The sequence below is a fragment of the Rhinopithecus bieti genome, unplaced genomic scaffold (genome assembly GCF_001698545.2).
Source record: "Rhinopithecus bieti isolate Rb0 unplaced genomic scaffold, ASM169854v2 scaffold_6789, whole genome shotgun sequence".
NCBI classification, from domain to species: domain Eukaryota; kingdom Metazoa; phylum Chordata; class Mammalia; order Primates; family Cercopithecidae; genus Rhinopithecus; species Rhinopithecus bieti.
In genome coordinates this window covers 563,587-584,415 of record NW_016805235.1, presented here as the reverse complement: position 1 = coordinate 584,415, position 20,829 = coordinate 563,587, and the positions used below count along the sequence as shown (strand labels likewise).

At 37.6% G+C, this 20,829-nt stretch overlaps 1 protein-coding gene across 2 annotated transcripts in view; it reads left to right on the top strand.

Annotated features, from left to right (window-relative positions):
* TOX (thymocyte selection associated high mobility group box) overlaps positions 1-20,829 on the top strand; it is a 325,561-nt gene that overhangs the window by 299,930 nt on the left and 4,802 nt on the right. For both annotated transcript variants that reach the window (XM_017871747.1, XM_017871748.1), the window contains exons 6-7: positions 4,088-4,168; positions 15,213-15,599. In XM_017871747.1, the coding sequence (XP_017727236.1) occupies positions 4,088-4,168; positions 15,213-15,599 (468 nt within the window). The remainder of the gene's footprint in view (positions 1-4,087; positions 4,169-15,212; positions 15,600-20,829) is intronic.

Sequence of the window (20,829 nt, the reverse complement as noted above, 5' to 3'; positions counted from 1 at the left end):
TGGTATTTATAAGATTTTGCTTTTCTGTATGAATTGGATGGATTGTTTGTTTAGGGAAGAAGCAAAAAGTAAAAGGAAAATGACAGATTGTATGAGAAATTATTTTCTGTTTGAGTTTGTCATATCGTTGATATTGAACTGCTGATTTCAATTAGGGTTTATTAGCTTATAAAAACATGTGTACAAGCTGGTATTCAGAGCATTTCAAAAATGCCTCAGTGAATCACTAGATCATGCGACAGGATTTAGGTTCTCTAGAACTGCTATTTGATGACTATCTACGTATGTTTTAGTTTAGCCATTATATATGTTTCAGTTTAGCCACTGACATGCAATCCTTAGATGGGATATGGTAGTTTTCTTGGAATAACAAACCACAGCATATAACTCAGTTAGGACAGGATGAATTCAAAAGTGTTTGGATGAGTGGGGGAAAATGATAAATGATGTATTATGATTTTTAAATCCTCATCTGGCCAACTTTGTACTTTATTTCAAACAGCTGTGGACCATTTGGAAGCCATTTTGTAACTCAACTAAATACTAATATTTACTGTATGAATCACATACCTTTAAAATATTTGTCTTTCCCTAAGAGTGAGAGACTATTTCTTTCCTAAACTTAACTTTGACATAAATCAGACCCATCCTTTTCAGTTAGAAGGTCGGTGCATTTGCTCATGGCAGTGGTTGTTCATTGCCAAATGCCGTCCTGGGACATCTTTGCTTTCTGCAAGCAGAGGACTTTCTTCATCCATAATTAGAGGCTTTGAAATGCTTTTGAGAGATGTTTTTACTGATAATTTTTAAACATCTTTTTTTTAAAGGATTTCCCCTACTTCACCTGCATGTGGAATTTTTATGTATCATCATTCACTCATATTTGAGGCCTTTCTTCAGACATTTCCATTAGATATAGAATTCAAGCAATATCCTTGTCCAATTTTAGAAGGTAACATCAGAAAGACATACAGAGTGTATAAAATGGGAGCCATCAGGTAGTTCTCAAAGATGGAGGTGCTAATTACTGTTGAGGAGACCACCTCAGATTTTAATTCTGGTCCAGGCTACTCCCCTTTCAACACAATTACAGGAATCTACCTTCTGAAATAACCCCCCTTTGAATTCTCCCTCTGGACATCTGCAGCTATTCAGGAAAGAGTGGATCCATCAATCCATGTAATGTGACATGATGAGTTTACTCTTTTCTAAAGTGGTATTTAGGCACTTATGCGATGGTCCCACATAGCCAATCATCAATAGCCAATAGGGAGCCATTTGTAGAAAACAGGGGACTCTGCATGCTGGTCAGGTATCCTGTAACAACATCGATTTTGGAGGGAAACCGGGGGCACATGCAGCCTGAAACATGTGGAGTTAGCTACCTTTCTTCCCTGGTTGTTAAGCAACAAATTTCAGGAAAGTTAACACTTTGTGTGATGTTAACTGCCAGGAGCTCAACAAAGGGATAGCATCGTAGTCACACTGTTGCTGTTTCAGTAGAAACCAATGAGAGAAAAATGATAGATACTGCAGTCAGACCATCTGGCAATACTGTCTTATCTGCCACAACTTAGAAAATGCCACTGTGGGCTATGCTATGGACCAAAGTGCATTCTGTTTGCCTTTGAAAGCAAAACATATCCTAGTTAGCTGAATGGGAGTCACTTGGAGTAGCATATCAATAAAAGCATGATAGAAATGCTTAGGGTATACAAAGATGCATTACCATAAAAGACATGTTGATGAAATGTTTGCTTCAAAGTCCTGAATAGGATTTCTATCTCTGTAGGAGAAAAACCCTCTTGAAACAGTTTTAAGGTATTAAAAGCAAATGTAAACATTGTCAGTTTAAGGTCATTAATTATAAATTATGTCCTTGAGAAGAGGTTTAAGGAAAAACTATAAACAGAAATCTATCTCTCAAGAAAAAAAATAAATCAATGAAAAGCAGGAGAGCTGTGTTTTATGGCTGCACCGAGGCTTACGATACACACAGATCACACTGTTCGAAGGCACTTACTCGACTTTAGCGTTTGTTTGTTTTCACGTGTGAATTTCCAAAAAAGAATTTGAATTTGACTTCCAATAATTAGCTCAGTAAATTTAGAATACTCCTGTACTTGAACCAAAGGATTTATTGGCTTTTTGCTTAAAAAAAAAAAAACTGAAATATAATTTTTAAAGTTTCTGTAGTTTCATACTTAGTAAGATAGAACATTGATTATATGATAATATTGTACTAATTCTTAATTCCTTATTTTACTTGGCTTTTATTAAACCAAAATGCCAAATACAGAAGTCAAGGCTGAAGCCCTCCCTTTAGGAGAAAAATTAGCACATTCATTTCATAGAGTCCTGTTATAATTCTGTTGACAAGGTTAGTCATTTGTTTACCTTAAGTAAAATGTTCTGCTTTAATTAAAATATTCATGAGTAAGTAATATTTCTCACCTCTCGAATTTTGTAGTTGGTGTTGGGCTCAGCAAACCACAGTCAGCATTTGAAACCATAAATTGACNAATATAATTTTAAAGTTTCTGTAGTTTCATACTTAGTAAGATAGAACATTGATTATATGATAATATTGTACTAATTCTTAATTCCTTATTTTACTTGGCTTTTATTAAACCAAAATGCCAAATACAGAAGTCAAGGCTGAAGCCCTCCCTTTAGGAGAAAATTAGCACATTCATTTCATAGAGTCCTGTTATAATTCTGTTGACAAGGTTAGTCATTTGTTTACCTTAAGTAAAATGTTCTGCTTTAATTAAAATATTCATGAGTAAGTAATATTTCTCACCTCTCGAATTTTGTAGTTGGTGTTGGGCTCAGCAAACCACAGTCAGCATTTGAAACCATAAATTGACCCCTGCTGCCAAATAGCAGATATTTGGTCTTTAGACATAATTTATATTTAACTACTCTGACTAATTCCGAAGCCACTTTTCAATACTGATCTGTGTGTCTGTTTTTGAGCTCAGCATTACAAAATATTAGCCAAGTCTTATTCCCTGCTGTAAAATCCAAAATGTGGGAAATTTAAAATAGCTGTATCAATGAAAATACATTTCCATTTACACAGTGAAGGATGAAAAATATTTTGTTCTTTAAGGCTGATTTCAAAAGATTGCCAAAAATATACTCTAAAGCCTTGAAAGAATCAACTTAATGGTAGCAGACGGCCATGTGTGTTCACTTTGCTAATCTTTCATTTTCAACTCTAATGACTGCTCACTGTTTAACTTAGCGATGTGACCTTTAGCATACAAGCAAGTCATTTTTCAGTACTTTTGCTCAACTTAGGATGATTTTGCTTTTATTTTCAAGATGATTCCCTCTCAGAAATAGAAAGCTTCTGTAAACTGAAATTCATTTCGGAACATTTTTACCTTTTCAAAATGAGGTGTCCACAGACCCATGACATCCAGTGTTTTTCTTGGAAAGGACATGACCAGAGTGGACTGCAGGGCAGGGCACGCATGCAATCCACAGCCACTGGGCTTCCCTTTCCTCTCCCAAATGTGTCCTTAATCACCATCACTGTTTCCTGAGTCTTTGAAAATAGAACTTCAAGGCTCCAAATCTTAACTGAATGATGAACCTGCAAACTCCATTCTGTCTCCTTTGATTTGCTTATTGAACATGATTTGTCATCTTTAAATTCTGTCTTTGTTTTTATATTTAGCATGGAACATATATATCAGGATGTGAATGCGCTGTGGAGTTATCTGCCCATTATATAAATATGAATGCCTTATTTACTCACATGTGGTTCCCCTGGGAACCTTCATCAATAGTATCTTTGTAAGCCAACTACCTCTACACTCATAGCTACCCAGATAAATCCTTTCATATGTTTTATGTAAAGGTGTAAAGTTTTACTGTTGTTAATATTTTTCTTATCTAGTCTATTGCCATACTTCTTAAAAATCTGTTTCAGTAAGAAAACACAATCTTTGAGGGGATATGTATTATTATATAACTATAAGTGTGTATGCGTGTGCAATTATCATTCTATATTGTACTTCTCTGAAAACAAAAGCAGATGCACTTTCTAATTTAAGACTCTTTGCTGTTGTTGCAGGTCTATAAAAAGAAAACCGAGGCTGCGAAGAAGGAGTACCTGAAGCAACTTGCAGCATACAGAGCCAGCCTTGTATCCAAGGTAACGTGCAGTTTTGTGATATTGTGACGGATTGTGGCTATCTCAGGGCAGATTTTGATAGTCACTTAAAGGCATAAAAGACCACTTTAACAATTCTGCACAATCTTCTTTGTTGGAAAAAAAGTAAATTATAAACAAAGCTATATGATATGGAAATATTCGTTCAGCTCTAAAAGACCAGAGCAGCATCCCCTGGGCCATTTCCTAAATATTGTCCACCTGTGGATGGTTGGTTGTGTGGATTAGTCACAGTACATTCTTCAACCCAAGCCAACTTTCTACTTCTCCATCTCCCCTTCCTAAATTGCCTCCAGGCCCCCATGCCATTGGCCTTTACTGAGGACATGCCAACTGTAAGTTCTAGACTCATTACAGCAGCATTAGGAGGTAAGCAGGCCCCAAAAATGTTTATAAATCACATCATTTTGTTTGAAAATAAAAACACCACTTAAAAATATTTAGTGATTTAGAATATCTTAAACACTAGTTCTTCCTGTTATAAATACTCAAGAGTTGACTCTGATTGGTTTCATGTTATTAAAGATACAGTTTTCTTTATGGAATTCTTCTGAAGGTAACCTCAGAAATATAGACTGAGTCTGTAAGCATTAGACACTGTTATCTCAAGTCCCAAATTGGCCGTTACTGTGCTCACTGTGGTCTGGGGCTCTGGACTTCATCCCATTTCCCCTTAGAAAAGACGTTTTTTCTCATTCACAAATATCCAGACTCATTGTAACTCTAAAATAATTATATAAATTATGTTTTATTGAGGAAAATACGTACTGAATATACTGATGCAGAGAAGAAAAGAGAGCCCAAAGTACAAATTCATAAGAAATTTCAGTAAACTATTTGTCTAATCCAGTCTTATGTTCTACTTCTAAGGTATGGCACTGTGAGAAAACTTATTAGGTATAACTTACCTTAAAATTTCTAGCTTTTTTTATATTATCTCACACTTTCTAATTTATCTAACTCCTTCTGAAGCTATTTATATTTTCTGCTGATACCAACTTCACATTTCTGCATATATTACATAGAATGTATATAAAATTATAACCTAACAAGTATAAAATATTAGATCCATACAGCCGTTGGATTAAATAATCGTGTGGATATTGTTAATAGATAATTACACCAAAAACACAGCGGGGCTTTTAAAAGTTAATTCTCCTTATTTCATCCAAGATCAGATTCTTTTGAAGATTTTAAATAAGAGTTTTAGTCAGAGCACTTTACATAGGAGAAAATCAATACACGAAGTCTCAATCCCAATACAAAGCACACTAGTTAATGATATGCAGATTGCCAGAATGCTGTGATACTGACTAAGCCTTTACTTTCAAAACAAGTGTCCTCAGATTTGCTCTTAGCTGCAACTTTTCTTACTATTCAGTTTCAGAGTTGCAACCCGCAGTGTACGGCAATTTGTATAAATGCTGCGAATTGCCATTTCTACATTTAAAAAACCCAGCACTTTTTTTACAGCTTACTCTGACATTTTTCTTCTCTTTGGCAGTAGAAATTTTGCTGGAGCTGTTGAATATCTATTTATGTACAACTATCTATTGTGTGTATACAAATTGAAGGCAAGTTACAAACATCCTCTCCAGGTTAAAAAAATGACCCTCCGATGTTGTATGTGAGTGGATATTTGGCGTGTAACTTTCTAGACATCATCAGAAAATTTTCCAGCCTATCCTCCCAAGGATATAATCACATATATAAAAATCTAATTCTGTTCCATTTTAATTACGACAAGGCAAATAATAACCAGTCATATTTAAACATATTTTTTCTGCATTATAATTTTTTTACTATGTTATAAATTATTTCCCTATTCTAAAAGATTTAAAGGGACAAACAGAAAATGCTACATGATATATTCCATAATTACAACTCCCAGGAACCACCATGTGCCAGCCAAGCTCTATTTTTTCCCCACCTTCCGTTTGTATATTCATTTGACCAATCTTCCTGGGCTTGTGCTCTGTGCCAAGCACTATGCCAGGCTCAGAGAATGCTCTGGAGAACAGGCACATCCTTTCCCTAGACTTGAAGAACTTTCTCTTTCGTCAAGGGAAATCATTAGTGAAAACATAAACTAATAAATGATTGAGATTTGAGAATCCAGGTATTCTGGAGGAGATCAAGCAAGACCTCTGCTTAGGTGATCTGCAAAGACCTCTTTAAAGAAGTGACATTGGATCTGGGGGTTGAAGGAAGACAGGAGCTTGTAGAACCAGAGAGCCAGAGGAAAGAGCTGGTCAGGCAGTGTTACAAGTGCAGAGACTCGGGGTGGCAAAATGTTTCCTTGAATTGAAAAGGTCTGTGTGGCCAGAGCTGGGTGAATGGAGAGAGTGTGGTTTGAGCTGAAGTTGGGAAGATGGGCAGGAGCCCAATCCTGAAGGCCTTGGAGGACATTTGAAAGGAGCTGCGTGCATTCTCAGTACAAAGGGAAGCCACAGAATGGGTTCTGTTAGGGGATAGATAGCCTGATGAGACTTACTTTTTTAAAGGATCATTTTACTTGCATAAGTTCCCTTAATCCTTAGGCCTTATCCCTTGAAGTAGACTTGATTATCAACATTTCACTGAAGAGGAAAGACACCTGCAGGAAACCAGTGGCCAAGGTTGACTTTGACCTGCACTGCCCTCAGTCTTCTGCTGGGCCATGCTGCTCATGAGTCCTCTCAATGTGCTCCTCTGCACTCCAAGACACCCAGTGCCTCAGAGTCATGGCACAGCATTGACATTCTCTCTGCTAAGCTCATTTTTGTTCATGAAAAGCTGTGTTAGCCAGAGCACCTTGTCCATTTTCCTAAATTCGTCCCAGCCACTTTGACTTACTCCTCCACAGCTCTATAATTTAGTACCTATTTTCTAGGCAAGGCATTCATTTCCCCAAATATGACTTTGCATTCCTAGGCCAATAGATCCTCTCACTAATTTGTGGTCATGTCATAGTCACAGTCTGCTCCTTCTCCCCTCTTCACCCCCAGGCCATACTCTGCATCCAGAGCAGGGCTGCAGGACACCTGTTCTATGTCAGACACAAGGCTGGGTGCTGAGAGACAAAGATGTATACAGCAGATCCGAGTGGACTGTTTCATGATACTTGAAAGGCCTGAAGTGATCCTTTAAAATTAACTGCTTCTTGTAGAACATAATAAAAAATAAGAACCGTCAATGACCTTTGACTCTACCTGTGAAACTGAGTCACAGGATTGACAATGCTTCGGTGATTACATCTTCCATTTAAAAGTCCTATATACCAGCCAGGCACGGTGGCTCATGCCTGTAATCCCAGCACTTTGGGAGGCTGAGTCAGGCAGATCACTTGAGGTCACGAGTTCAAGACCAGCCTTGCCAACATGGTGAAACCCTGTTTCCACTAAAAATACAAAAATTAGCTGGGCATGGTAGTGGGTGCCTGTAACCCCAGCTACTCAGGAGGCTGAAGCAGGAGAATCACTAGAACCCGTGAGGTAGAGGTTACAGCGAGCAAGATTGTACCACCTACACTCCATCCTGGACGACAGAGTAACACTCCATCTCAAAAAAATAGTAAAACATAAAAAAGTTGCTATATACCATCTAATCCAGCAGATTAATTAGCGTGACTCCAGGCTTGAATAACATTGAAATCTGCCAAAAGTAAAACGCTTAATCCTAGGAAACAAATATTCTAGCTTTTGTAACTTCCAAATGGAAATCCTGGCCCATTCTTACCAGGATATTGAATTGTTTCCAATAGTAACGAAAATATACATGGCATCCGTCTACAGAGTAGTTTCTATGTGCCTTACACTGTGCTAGGCATTTTACATGTGTTCCTATTTCCCATCACAGCAAACCTGCACAGTAGGAATTAGCCCCATTTTCTAGACAGTCTCTAGGCAGAGAGAGTAAATGGCTTGCCCGCAGTGGCTGCGGCAGAGTAGGACTCAGACTCCTCACTGTCTTCTTCCAGAGCTTATAGGCTTTTCTCTACCCTCAGTGATTCTCAAATGTTTTTAATCTTTCAAACTGGCACCTCATTTTATTGAGGTAACAACCTCCCATAAAATTCCATGCCAGCTCTTACATAGGAAACAGCTAAGAGTAAAGCTGCCCTGGCTTAACTGAGGGTGGAGTCCAGCTGACTGCCCACTCTGCTACCCCCACTACCAACAGAGGCTGAGACCTTCAGAGGAATCTGGGCCTGCATAATGTTTGGAAAGCACTACTTTGTGCTATGCTATTCCAGCCGGGTGGGTACCTCAGCTGGTCGTGTGGAGCCAGTGACAAAACTGCCCAGCTCTGGTCACTCCTGCTGTACAAGCAAAAGAATTTCAGGACACATGTATAAGACACAGGATGCTGCAAACACAGCACTGGTCAGACTCCAGAATACCTTATTCAATTTTAGGCTCTGTCATTTAAAGGGGGAAGTTGGAAAAGGTCATAAAATTGACTGGAAGACCAAAAGTTAGAAGGTAGTAGCAGAAAAAGAGAGGATTCAAGCTTATGAAACCCAGAAAACAAAGACTCAAGGGTGTTTAAGTCCACACTGGCATTAGACATAGGTTAGTGATTATTCATGCTTCATTTTCTCTGACTACAGAATAAGAAAATAGGCTCCATTTCAAATTAGATGAATTTAATCTGAACAGGGGACGCTGCTAAACTCTTGAATTGTTAAAACAAACAACTTCTTTCCATAGAGAGAAACTTAAAAGCAGAAGCAAATGTTATAAATAAGGATTGGAGGCCTCTAAAGCAACTTCAACCTCTGTGCGTATATATGGAATCGCAGGAAGCCTTTTCCAGGACCTCTAAAAGTGCCACCTCTGTTGTACTGGGAGAGTCCCCAGGCTGAGGAGTCTGTAGTCTCTGGGGTGGGTGGATCTAGATTTGAATCCCAGGTTTCCCACTTCCAAACTGCATATCTTCATGCAGTTCCTTGTATGTTCTAAGTCTCCATTTACTCAAATGTTAAACAGAGAAGATAATAGGACCTATATCTTAGGGTTTCCATGAGGATAAAATAAGAAAATCTATATAAATTACATGGTTCACTTGAGGACACTATGCTAAATTAAATAAGTCAGTCACAGAAAGACATGTACTGCGTGATTCCACTTATAGGAGTTATCTAGAATAGTCAATTTCATAAAATCAAAGAGTGGCACAGTGGTTGCCAGGACTGGGGGAGGGGGAAATAGGGAGTCAATAATCAACAGGCAGAAAGCATTCCCCAAACCAGATGAATTAGCGCTGGAGATCTGCTGTACAACATTGGACCTAGAGTCAACAATATTGGATTGTCCACTTGAAAATTTGTGAAGATGGTAGATCTCATGTTAAGTGTTCTTATCACAATAAAATTAAAATTTTTTAAATTCAAAAATTTAAAAAATAAACAGCATGACCCAGCATCCTAAACATTGGAAGCACTTAATAAATATAAGCTATGAGTATTATTATTAATTTTATTTTTAGTATTAGTAGGTATACAAAGGAGGAGGGAAAGATTTGCATATCATTGAAAATTTAGCTGGACGATATTTTCAATTTGTCTTTATATCAAAGGCTATTTTGATATAAATAAATTCTAAAAGTGACATTTAAAAAAGAAAATTTTGCTTCATAGATATATTTCTTTATAAAGATAAGAAATGATCTAGATATAAACAAAAATGCATTCATCTATAGTTTTCTTAATTGAAATGATCTTTATGAACCCTGCAAAGTGGTCCAAGGATATATGCTATTATGAAGGCTCAGAGTTCCTGGCTTAAGCAATTTTACATGCTATTGAAGGTCATATGGGGTTGGACTGTTAAATAAAGCTGAAGGAAATATAGTTTTTCCATAGACTCAGGAATTCCTAGACATGGATCTAAATTATTATGCTGAAAACAATGTATAACTTTAAAGCAATGGAACTAGTTTCATTTTACCACATAGACCAGAATTTATATTCCCAAAATGAGTGTTGCATTCAAAGTAGTCACCTTGGGAGGCTGCAAACTCATTTTATTATTGCTCCCAGAGTTCAAAAAATTTTTGAAACTCCTCTTTTAGAACTGTAGTCAGGAAAAGTTTATGAGCCACATTAGAAAATCAATCTTGTTACATTGTTTTCACACCTCATTCTTTTCCCCAAACATCACCCAGATATAACCCGCAGACTTGGCTTCAAGTGACTATTAGCTGTTTCCAAAAATCAAATTCACCATCAAAAGACAAAGAGTTGTCTGAGGATATGTAAAACAGTGTCCCACAGGCTCTGAAGAGAATTCCAGTAGGGAAGCTCCCAAATATCCCAAATAAAGGCAGCATTATTGAAATAAGTGTACAACTTCTCAGGATTGCCAACCTGGAAGGATATGGCATTTGGATAACTATGTTCTGGTTTATTAAATAAAGGCAATCAGATTCATGACTTTAAGGTCATAACATCAAATAAAAGATTTTGTTTCTACCTTAAGGAATAGTTCATGAAGTACTAAAATGTGTAAAGGACAAATGGAAACCTTTTTTTTTTACATACAGAACAAGACAATATTGAGTTAAGACAAGAAAGTTCTCTGTTTCCATAGTCAGTAGTAAAGAAGCACGATGCTTAGTTCAATTAAAGGAAAGTGGATTTGAAAAAAAATAGTTTATTTTTATGGAATGAGGCAAACTTACATATATCATGCCATGGTGAGCTATAGAGACAAATACTGAGTCTGAATTTGCAAATGGGATGGATCATTGTATGACTGTTAACATAAAATTTGCAGCTCTGTAAACCCAGATCGTGATTTAAAGATAATAAAATCTCATGCTTCAGGGTATAAGTTAATCACCTGCATGGCCCAGAAAGAATTTTTCTTCCAGAAGGAGCAATGCACAATTGAGTAGGTGCATAAATTTTGTTTAATTTTCAATGCATCAAGTATCGGTCAGTGCTGAAAACAAGAATCAAATTAGATGGGCTATTAATTTGATTTGGTTCAGAAATTCTTATATTGTTCTTTCCACTGAGTTTTATGTATTATGTTTATACTTTGCTATTTTAAATAACAATAGCTTTGTCAATCTTTCATTTTTATAGCGCGTATCATCCCAGAATGGGGGAAATTATACACTATGCAGTATTATCTTCATTATACAAAGTAAATGGGATTGAAGCTACCTTGGATAGTCAACAATTTGGTTAGTAAGAGGTATCTTCAGGCTTATAGAGTTGTATCCTTTATACATTTTGCATATGTCAAAGGAACCCTCTACAGATAATATTCAAAATGTCTCTATGGCCACTACCCCCACTTTATGGCTTGTAGAAAATATCTTCCAGAATCTGTGGTCTAAAAGCAAATAGGAAAGAGAACATACTCAGAAACTAACGGCAAGAACACATTTCTCTTGTGAAAGTGTGAGATTCAAAGGTTGATTTTCAGTTGTCTACATGCTGGGAAACACATTTGTCAGGTGACCAATACGACACTCATTGCTAAATAAAAGTGGTTAATGTGTTTAAAAGTGGAAACAAATGCGAATTACTTAGTATGTATGGGAAAATAGTTCTAATTTCTGAATGATAGGTATAGAAGTCTTCATATGCAATATAATTGATTAGCAAAATTGTAGCCTTGCTTTCACTGTTAAATTGGAAAAAAATGACAGTAAGAGTACATTATGATTTCTATGTATTTTCATTTAATCGCATTATGAATTTATGGCAGTTTGCCACTGAAAATGAACTTATTCTACCTATCTTCCAGAACAATAAAATAGCTCTGTAATTAATAGATTGTCTTTTGTACTAGTCTGCTTAATAATTAATGAAAAGTGAAGCCAGAAGCAGGTTTTTCCTCATCTGAATGAGAGGACCATTACATAAAGATACAAATTCCCCAAGTAAGGGTGAGACTGAACTAGCTGCCCTGCTGCCGCCATTCCCCCAAGAGCAGTGAGGCATAAAGGGCAGTGTATCTAACCAAAGGACAGAGCGGAAAGCTGCAATTTCTCATCACTTCAGGAAGGGTTTGGCTCCTGCCGAGAGCAGAGAAGAGCATGAGGAAGGCCAGTCTAATACTCTGTGGCTTTTCCAAGTCTTCAGATCCTTCCTCACTCCATGGGAAGAGGAATGGTGTGTCTGGTCAAGAGGGCAAGTCAGCAAGGGCAATGGTGGCTGCCTGGAGGATTGCTCAAGAGTAGTCATTCACGCCTTAGAAAACATAATTGTGTTTTTATGTACTTTGCACTATGGTAGATGCGTGGGCTACAGAAATTCAAGTCCCTATCATCAAAAAAAGATCCCCTTTTGGAGGAATCAAGATATCTTTGTGAAAAGAGACTGCAGGAAGAGAACTCATATTGGAGCACTTGCCACATTTAGGCACATGGCTGGATACATTATTTCTGTTGTCACATTCAATGATTAGAAAATAAAGGGAAAATATATATAACTTCCCCCAAAGTCTCCCTCCATGTTAAAAATTATGTTTCAAGTGTTGTCTGAATCATCATCTTTGGAACTGTATTTACTTTGAGTTTGCCAGTAGTTCTTCTAGTGATTAAAAGTGACTACTCTTTCAAAGTAGGTTGAAGGGGACTGGTCTTTGTGGCTTTGATATGGAAGACATAAATGATAAATAAGTGGCTAGACAGAGAAAATGTTTTGTGTTTAATTATCCATGAGAAAAGAGAGCTTTACAAGGTTGGTAATAAAGTATCTCAAATTAGGTTGCTATCTGTTGACTTCTATAAATCTGTACATCTATTCCATCTCTACGTCTGCTTATCTATCATCTTTCTATATGATGGACCACATACTATTATTTAAATAGTAGAATTCAGGAGAATTAGATTCATTGTTTATTTTGAATTTGATATTTTTATTTCTTTAGCCAAAAGTTACCTCATTATCTAGTAATAAGTTATATACAGAAATTAAAATGAAAACATTTTACAATTACACGTATTTTCTACTTTTGATCATAGGAGAATGTGAGTGACTTGTATTATTTTAAATTAAAACAACAACTATAAAGCAAAAAATAAAGATGTACCAATATGTATCCATTTTTATAAATATGATTTCTTTCTGGTATGAAGTCAACACAGTCTGTGACTAAATATGAAACTAGCCTTTCTGCAGTAGGCTAAAAAGAGGGAATTCAAACACACCGAACACTTTTCCAGATTACTTAAACACACAGACTTAGGACATAATCTTTCTGGCATATATGGAATAATTTTCTAGGCATATCAGTTGCAGTACATGTTATTCTGATGTGGAAGTAGTCACTGTTTACACAGCTTCGATTAACCCATTTGACCTTTTCCTTGAATTGTTAACTATTTTGCACATCAACAATAAGAATTTTTCAATGGAAGCCAAAAAAAATCTACTTAAAACTTGTTGTTTTTTTTTTTTTAATTAAAAGCACCTTTCAGGAGCTACATTTAATAAAGCTTTTTTGATCTAAAACCTCCCTTAAAGATTTTCATGAACAGTTTTGACATTTTTTGTGTTAATAGCGAAGACAGGGAATCTAAATGTTGGTTCCTATTTCAGAAAGCTGCATCAACAGTGACACAGGGAAAAATGTCAGGATGAGAGGACTCTCCAAAGGGGCTGGAATTATTTGAGTACACCTTACTTTATACTGTGCATGGAGTATTCAGAGTCTCACAGGACCCCAGGTTTCCATGGGTTGGCATACTTTTACAGGTGTCAGATGTGTCCTTTCTGTAATGACAGAATGTGGGGCTAATCGTCCACCCACACCAGCCTGTCCCCCTGGGAGTCAGCAGACATACCCAGCATCATTCTTACAGTGGTTTTCATGAAACTTGACTGCATTATTGAAGACAAATGAGTTGTGTTGCTAACCGTATTGTAAGCTGCCTGGTGATAAGGAAGCTACCCGGCTTGAGTTTCATGCCGTCATGCGTGATGAACCCGTTTCTCTAAGGGCCTGTCAGTGGGTTGCCTGGTGGTGCACCGAGCAGAAGGACCCCGAGAGCCCTCATGGCGCAGTGCTCCCTGCAGTGCGGAGAGTAGCAAGAAACTCACTTTGACTTGAAAGCTGAATAAGCATGACATCGAGATTGCAGAGTAAAAGCACATATGCGTCCTCAAGACCTTGTTTTGACAAAGTGATTTTTTTTTCTTCAGTCTATTTTATCATTTTTTTCCTTCCAGTTGGTTCTACCTTCTATCTTTGGTTGTTTTATCAGTCTCTTCCTCTCAGGAAATGTAGGAGGTAGGTTCAGACCCATGAGGAATTGCCACAGGCTTAATTCTTGTTCAGTTTTTAAATCAATTAAAATATTATTAGGAAATGACCATATGAAGGTGTGGAAAATTAGGGCAAAATTATATTAATTTATGATGGAGTCTAAAATTTCTAAGAGAGATTATTTTTATCTACTTCATTATGGAGGACAATTCATCACCAACTTCATTTTAAAACTCAGGATAAGTTCTGCAGTTACTTTGAAGAGTATATTAATGTAGTTTTATATGACTTCAGAAAGGTATTTTAGAACTCTGTTCTCCCATATCCATTTCCATCAGCCAGCTTTGTTTTCTTTGTGCAAATATCTAGGCCAAGTCTCTTTGAGAATATAAAAAAGGAAAAATTAAAAACCAAACCTATAATCTATAGAAGAACTCCAGAACTGAAATGCTTTGAAAGTAATCTCCACGTGTGTTTCCCATTTGGGCACTCGCGGCATCTGCCTTCCCCCTTCCCCCCCTCCACAAACCCATCTTGTTACCCTCGTTTGGATGATGAGAAAAGTCACCGAGTTAAACATTTAGGCAAAGGAACAAAATGTCATTACAGATTGTTTTCAATTTCATGAAAAGGGATAGAAGCTGTCTTGTATAAATCACATTACAAATAATGGTGGAGGAATTCTTAGATAAGAGACTCCAGGATAGTCACGGGTATGGATTCCAGGGAAAGTGCTTTAATAAATTCACAAAGTGTCATACCTAGAATCAACACTCATGTATCAGCCTCCCAATTCTGCTCATGTGTTTCCTCAACAGAGCTACAGTGAACCTGTTGATGTGAAGACATCTCAACCTCCTCAGCTGATCAATTCGAAGCCGTCGGTGTTCCACGGGCCCAGCCAGGCCCACTCCACTCTGTACCTAAGTTCCCACTATCACCAACAACCAGGAATGAATCCTCACCTAACCGCCATGCATCCTAGTCTCCCCAGGAACATAGCCCCCAAGCCGAATAACCAAATGCCAGTGACTGTCTCTATAGCGAACATGGCTGTGTCCCCTCCTCCTCCCCTCCAGATCAGCCCGCCTCTTCACCAGCATCTCAACATGCAGCAGCACCAGCCGCTCACCATGCAGCAGCCCCTTGGGAACCAGCTCCCCATGCAGGTCCAGTCCGCCTTACACTCACCCACCATGCAGCAAGTAAGTGCAATGGCTCTGGGCTTAGAGTGTGCACCCCTATTCTGAAGTGTGGTGGCGGGGGGTGGGAAGGCTGTTTATCCAGGACAGGATGGGGAATATGTGTTTTCTATCCTTCTATGTAAGTCAAGAGAGCACTAAAGATATTCAACAAATATCTGCTTTCTGCAAAATGTAATTTACAAGTGGTGAGTTCGTGTGGCATTATGCCATCACAATTGACAGTCGCTTCTTTTCATAATCACTGGTTTCTTTCCCATGATATCCATTTTGCTTCATGTTTCTAATCATTCTTCTTGTTTTCTGTTTCTTGAATAAAGTACATTTGTTATTTTAAGATACCAAGTGCTGCTGAATCTCTCTGGAATAGAGAATTCTACAACTTTTTAAAAAATATTGTTTGGAGATGAGAAAGTCTTGACTGGTATGCCTCTTGAGTCCAATAAATGCTGAAAAATGAAATCAGATCCAACACCAAATCTGGTGGAACCCTGAAAGTCCTAAGAACTGAACATTTTAACCAGAGTTTTATTTAAAAATGGATATCTGGCTTCTGCATAAATTGAAAAGCACAGGCTGTTTGGAAGTCTCCCTACCCACTCCCTGATTATTGAAACCATTTGTGTGCAATTTTAGCTTAACTTTTCTTTGAAACCAAATATTCCTTTTGGATTTTGGTATTATTTTAAAATTTGAAAATTAGGCTCAAACAATATAAACTAAATTGAACAGAAGGCATCCTGAAATCCTAAAACTATTTTTTAAATTTTATTTTAAAAAATAAAAGCAGCTTTGCGCAGTGGCAGTATCGTAGCCAATGAAGTTTATCTGAGATGTGATTACTGCCAATTGAAAGCTTCTCCCAGTACCCTGCCATGACAACTCGCAGTATAGTTGACACTGGCAATCTTTTATAGTCTCTATGGAGACTGAATATAATTTTTTAAAAAATAAATAAAAGTAAAAACTACAAATCACATTAAATGCAGGTATCACTTATATACTCCAATTGGAGAACTCTATTGTTCTCCAAGCTATAAGGATATAAGGCAAACACAGCTTTCCTATAGAATTGAAGTCTACCTCTCTGTGGAATTCAAATCTTTAGTTGGACTGGGGAGATGGACCAGAAGGAGAGGCAGAAAAAGAAATCAAATATACATAGTCCCCAATGCATTATTATTATTACTATTATTATTATTATTGACAGGACTTTTGAGAGCTCACAGTGACAAACCCAATGCTTTTAATACACCCCCTCTTCTTCAATTCTCAGAAAACTTACAGTGCGGGTACTAGCATTATCTTCATTTAGAGGAAGACACTGAGGCTTAGCAGAGTTAAGTCATATGCTCATAAGGTTAGAGCTGGAATTCAAACCCAGGTCTGTTCAAAACTCAGAGGCTGAATTCTAAAATGCTAGGCTTGCTGCATCTCATTCACAATGATTCTTGCAGACTCTTAACTCTTTCATACGAGAAAACCTGTATCTCCTAAGAATTCAAAGGATCTTTAAATTCTGGTTACTTCTCAAATCAAAATGGTTATGGAGAACAAAGGGATTCATCTTCTTACTGAAGTCTTTCTTGGTCCCTAAGCCAAAGATACTGCTAAAGCTATGACAGCTTTCTTATCTGCATCCAACACACCAGTTGTTGATTCACTGGGGAAGAAGAGTACCTAGAAAGCCACTTCCCACCACCCTGCCTCATCTTAAGAGGTGTATGACCGAGTTATATTCTTAGGGGCAAATTCCCACTCTTCCCATCAGACATCAGCTTCAATTAAAGGAACATTCTTGGGTATCCATGCATCTTAATGAACCAGTAGTGTTTGTATAAGAATTAATGGTTTGGAGGACACAACTTTGGTTGGGTGATTGACATCTGTTTGAGGGTGCTGCCCGGCTAAGGACCCATGTTTTGCTTACAGCGCTATAGTTGGGGGCTGTTTCTTTCCGGAGGAAAAAAAAACAAAAATTCAGTTTCCTCACCACCATGCTGAGGACTGGAGCTGTGTGCAGAGGAGATCCTTTTTCTGATTTATCACTCAAGAGATGATTACTTTTTCTATTTATGCTAACACAAACACCTTGGATGATATGGCTGTGATCCTGAATAGTTTTCAAATATTTCAGATTTACATAAGGCCACATATAAAAATCCAAGAGATTTGTCTTTCCATATAGAATCTTAACTGTATAAGAAAAAATAGAACAGATTACATTGGACAAGTTATTCATCATCTTTTAAGTCAGTTCTGTTAGTGTATCCCAAAAAGTATGCTTGCTGAGATGGGAAGACCTGATTACAATTTACCCAAATGGCATAAACCCAAAATGGAGAGTAAATCACTGCAAAGACTACATTGACTAAGAACTCTTTTAACAATGCCTTGATCATAGTAAGTAGTCAAAATAATTGTTGAGTAGTGAACAAATAGACAAACAAATGAGCAGTAAAAGTGTTTCACTGTTAGAATGAATTAAAGATCAGCTAGTAGAATTGCAATTTCAATTCCTTGGAAGTTTTTAAAAATGTAATTGATTTGAAAAATTTTAATTGAACCCCTAACATGTGCTAGACACTGTCTAGGCTCTGGAAATTGAGTGATGAGCGAGAACAAGTCATGAGACCCCTGCCCCGTGGAGTTGGCAGGGAAGGGATGGCAGTGGTGATATGATAAACAAATAACAAAGGTCTTCTAAAAAAAATAAAACTGGAAGACAGACTTCCAGACTTTTGGGGTGCATGGAGGAAGGATGGAGCCTTTAGCTGGGATGGACAAGGAAGGCCCTTCTCAAGGGCTGGCACAGTGACCTGAAGGATGAGAAGAGGAAGTATGCTTTAAATATTGGAAAGTGGGAAGGGTGTGGAGGACGTTCCCACAGACAGCAGCAGCCAGGAAAGGGGACTCTAGGCTGGGAGAGCCAATCTGGGGAGAAGCACGGCCTGTCTGGGAGATGGGAAGGAGGCCAGTGGGAAGCAGGGAAATAAAGAGAGAGGTAGGGGCAAGGTCAGAGTCAAGGGCAGGGAATTGGAGTGGGATCCTGCAGGTGATGGGGACTGGTATCCCCAGAGAACTGATAATCCCAAAATCAGCATCAAAAAAGGGAGTCCACCTCCCCTCCACGCTGTCACTTCATTTATTGCCACCGCCACAGTCTGTTGGGGCCCACATCCGAGTCATCAGTTAGTCTTCAGCCTGTAGATGCAGACCTGAGTTGTGGATAAAATCTGACCTGATTCATCATTCAAAACACCTTTATCTTGAAGATGTTTGCTTCCTCATGTGGGAGCCATGTGGACATATCCAAACACCAGACAGAGAGAGAGAAAGAGAGAGAGAGAAGAAAGTTAACAGCAACTGTATTTTTAAAATATTGTCTCATATTCCAATATTACTTTAGCTATTTTATTATCCTTTTGAAAATGAATGTATCCTACAAAAATGATTGTGTAGTCCACCAGGAATAATAGTTTCATTTTTTTTCTAGAATAATGTTTTATACACTGAAACCATGGACCCGCTTTTTTTTGTCCAATTTTCTTCCTTTTTTTCTGCTCATGAGATTGTCGAATGAGGTCAAGAGAAAAAAATCATTAATATCTGTCAACTTCCTTTATAACCTTAAGAAAAAATCTTTGTATGATATCACACAGACAGATTTTCAATTTCCTTGTGTAATAAACAGCTGCTTTAGGATTTGGGTGTAATTTAAAGGTTTAAAAAAAATCACATTGAGATTGATGAATAAATCAGTTGTGAAGACAAAACATTGATGCCTGTTGAAAATACCTCTCCAGACAGGCAGGAAATGAAATTAGTTCCCAGTAAAGTGTGGATATGAGGATCACTGTTTGGTTGTGCTGCAGGCTTTTCGGACTTGCTCTGGTGGCACAACAAAACTGCGAGAGCTGCAGAAATCTAATTAAAGAGCAAATGTCCCTTCTGACATCAAATTAATCTTTATCATGTTTCCTATTTTATTTCAATCTGGCACCAGAAAATGAAATTTAAAATTCCAGGCATGCTACAAAACAGTTGGCGATTTTCTCCTGAGTATTAAAATGCAAAATATTCAATCTTGTTTAATTAAACTACTAAGCAAACATTTTTTCAAAAAAATGTATATTATCATGTTGTTTCATATTTACACCAATAATCAGTATTTACTGAGTGCTACATTTGACCTCAGCATCTCTTTTATAGTGTTCAGAAGAATGTGTCATTTTCTAAATTGAAAGAAAATAAAATAATGTGAAATAATATTACTTCAGGTTTTGCTTGTATTTTCTTGGTCCTTGATATTAGTGATCTTCTTTAAACAGACATTGAAGTTAGCTGAAGTTTAAATCTTTGAACTTTGTAGCTAACACATAATTTTGGTTTTGTAAACTGAAGTCACTCATTTAATCTTAAACTAATAATGTTTTCCCACAACCTGGGGAACTATTTTCATTCATGGGGAAAAAATGGCAGTTCCTGTTGCCTTTGTGTGGGGAAAGGCAGCGAAAGGGGTGGGCGTTCTTGCGTGGTTGATGGATTTGTTTATTTGTGCTTATGTTTTGCTTTTCATATGTTTTCACACCATCAACTAAGTCCATATATTCTCGACTACTTCTTTTTTGAGACTTTTGTCCTTTTAGGTTACATTTTGTCAACTGTATAAAATTAAATATGGAGATCGAGCATGGTGGCTCACTCCCGCAATCCCAGCACTTTGGGAGGCCACGGTGGGAGGATCGCTTTAACCCAGAAATTGGAAATGAACCTGGGAAATCTGGCGAAACTCTGTCTCTACAACACATACATGCACACCAAAAAAAATTTAGCAAGTCATAGTGGCAGCACCTGTAGTCCCAGCTACTTGGGAGGTTAAGGTGGATGGATCACTTGAGCCCAGAAGGTGGAGACTGCAGTGAGCCAAGATGGTGCCATTGCACTCCAGCCTGGGTGACAGAGCAAGAGCTGTCTCAAAACAAGACAAAACAGAAATCCAATATGGAGAACTTTACACCAAAATATAGTAGCTGGCTGCAATGGCTCATGCCCATAATCCCAGCACTTTGGGAGACCAAGGTAAGAGGGTTGCTTGAGCCTCAGAGTTCAAGACCAGCCTGGGCAACATTGCAAGTCTCCATCTGTACCAAAAAAAAAAATTATATATATATATATATATACACACACAGATACACATATACACACACATATATATACACACACATATATA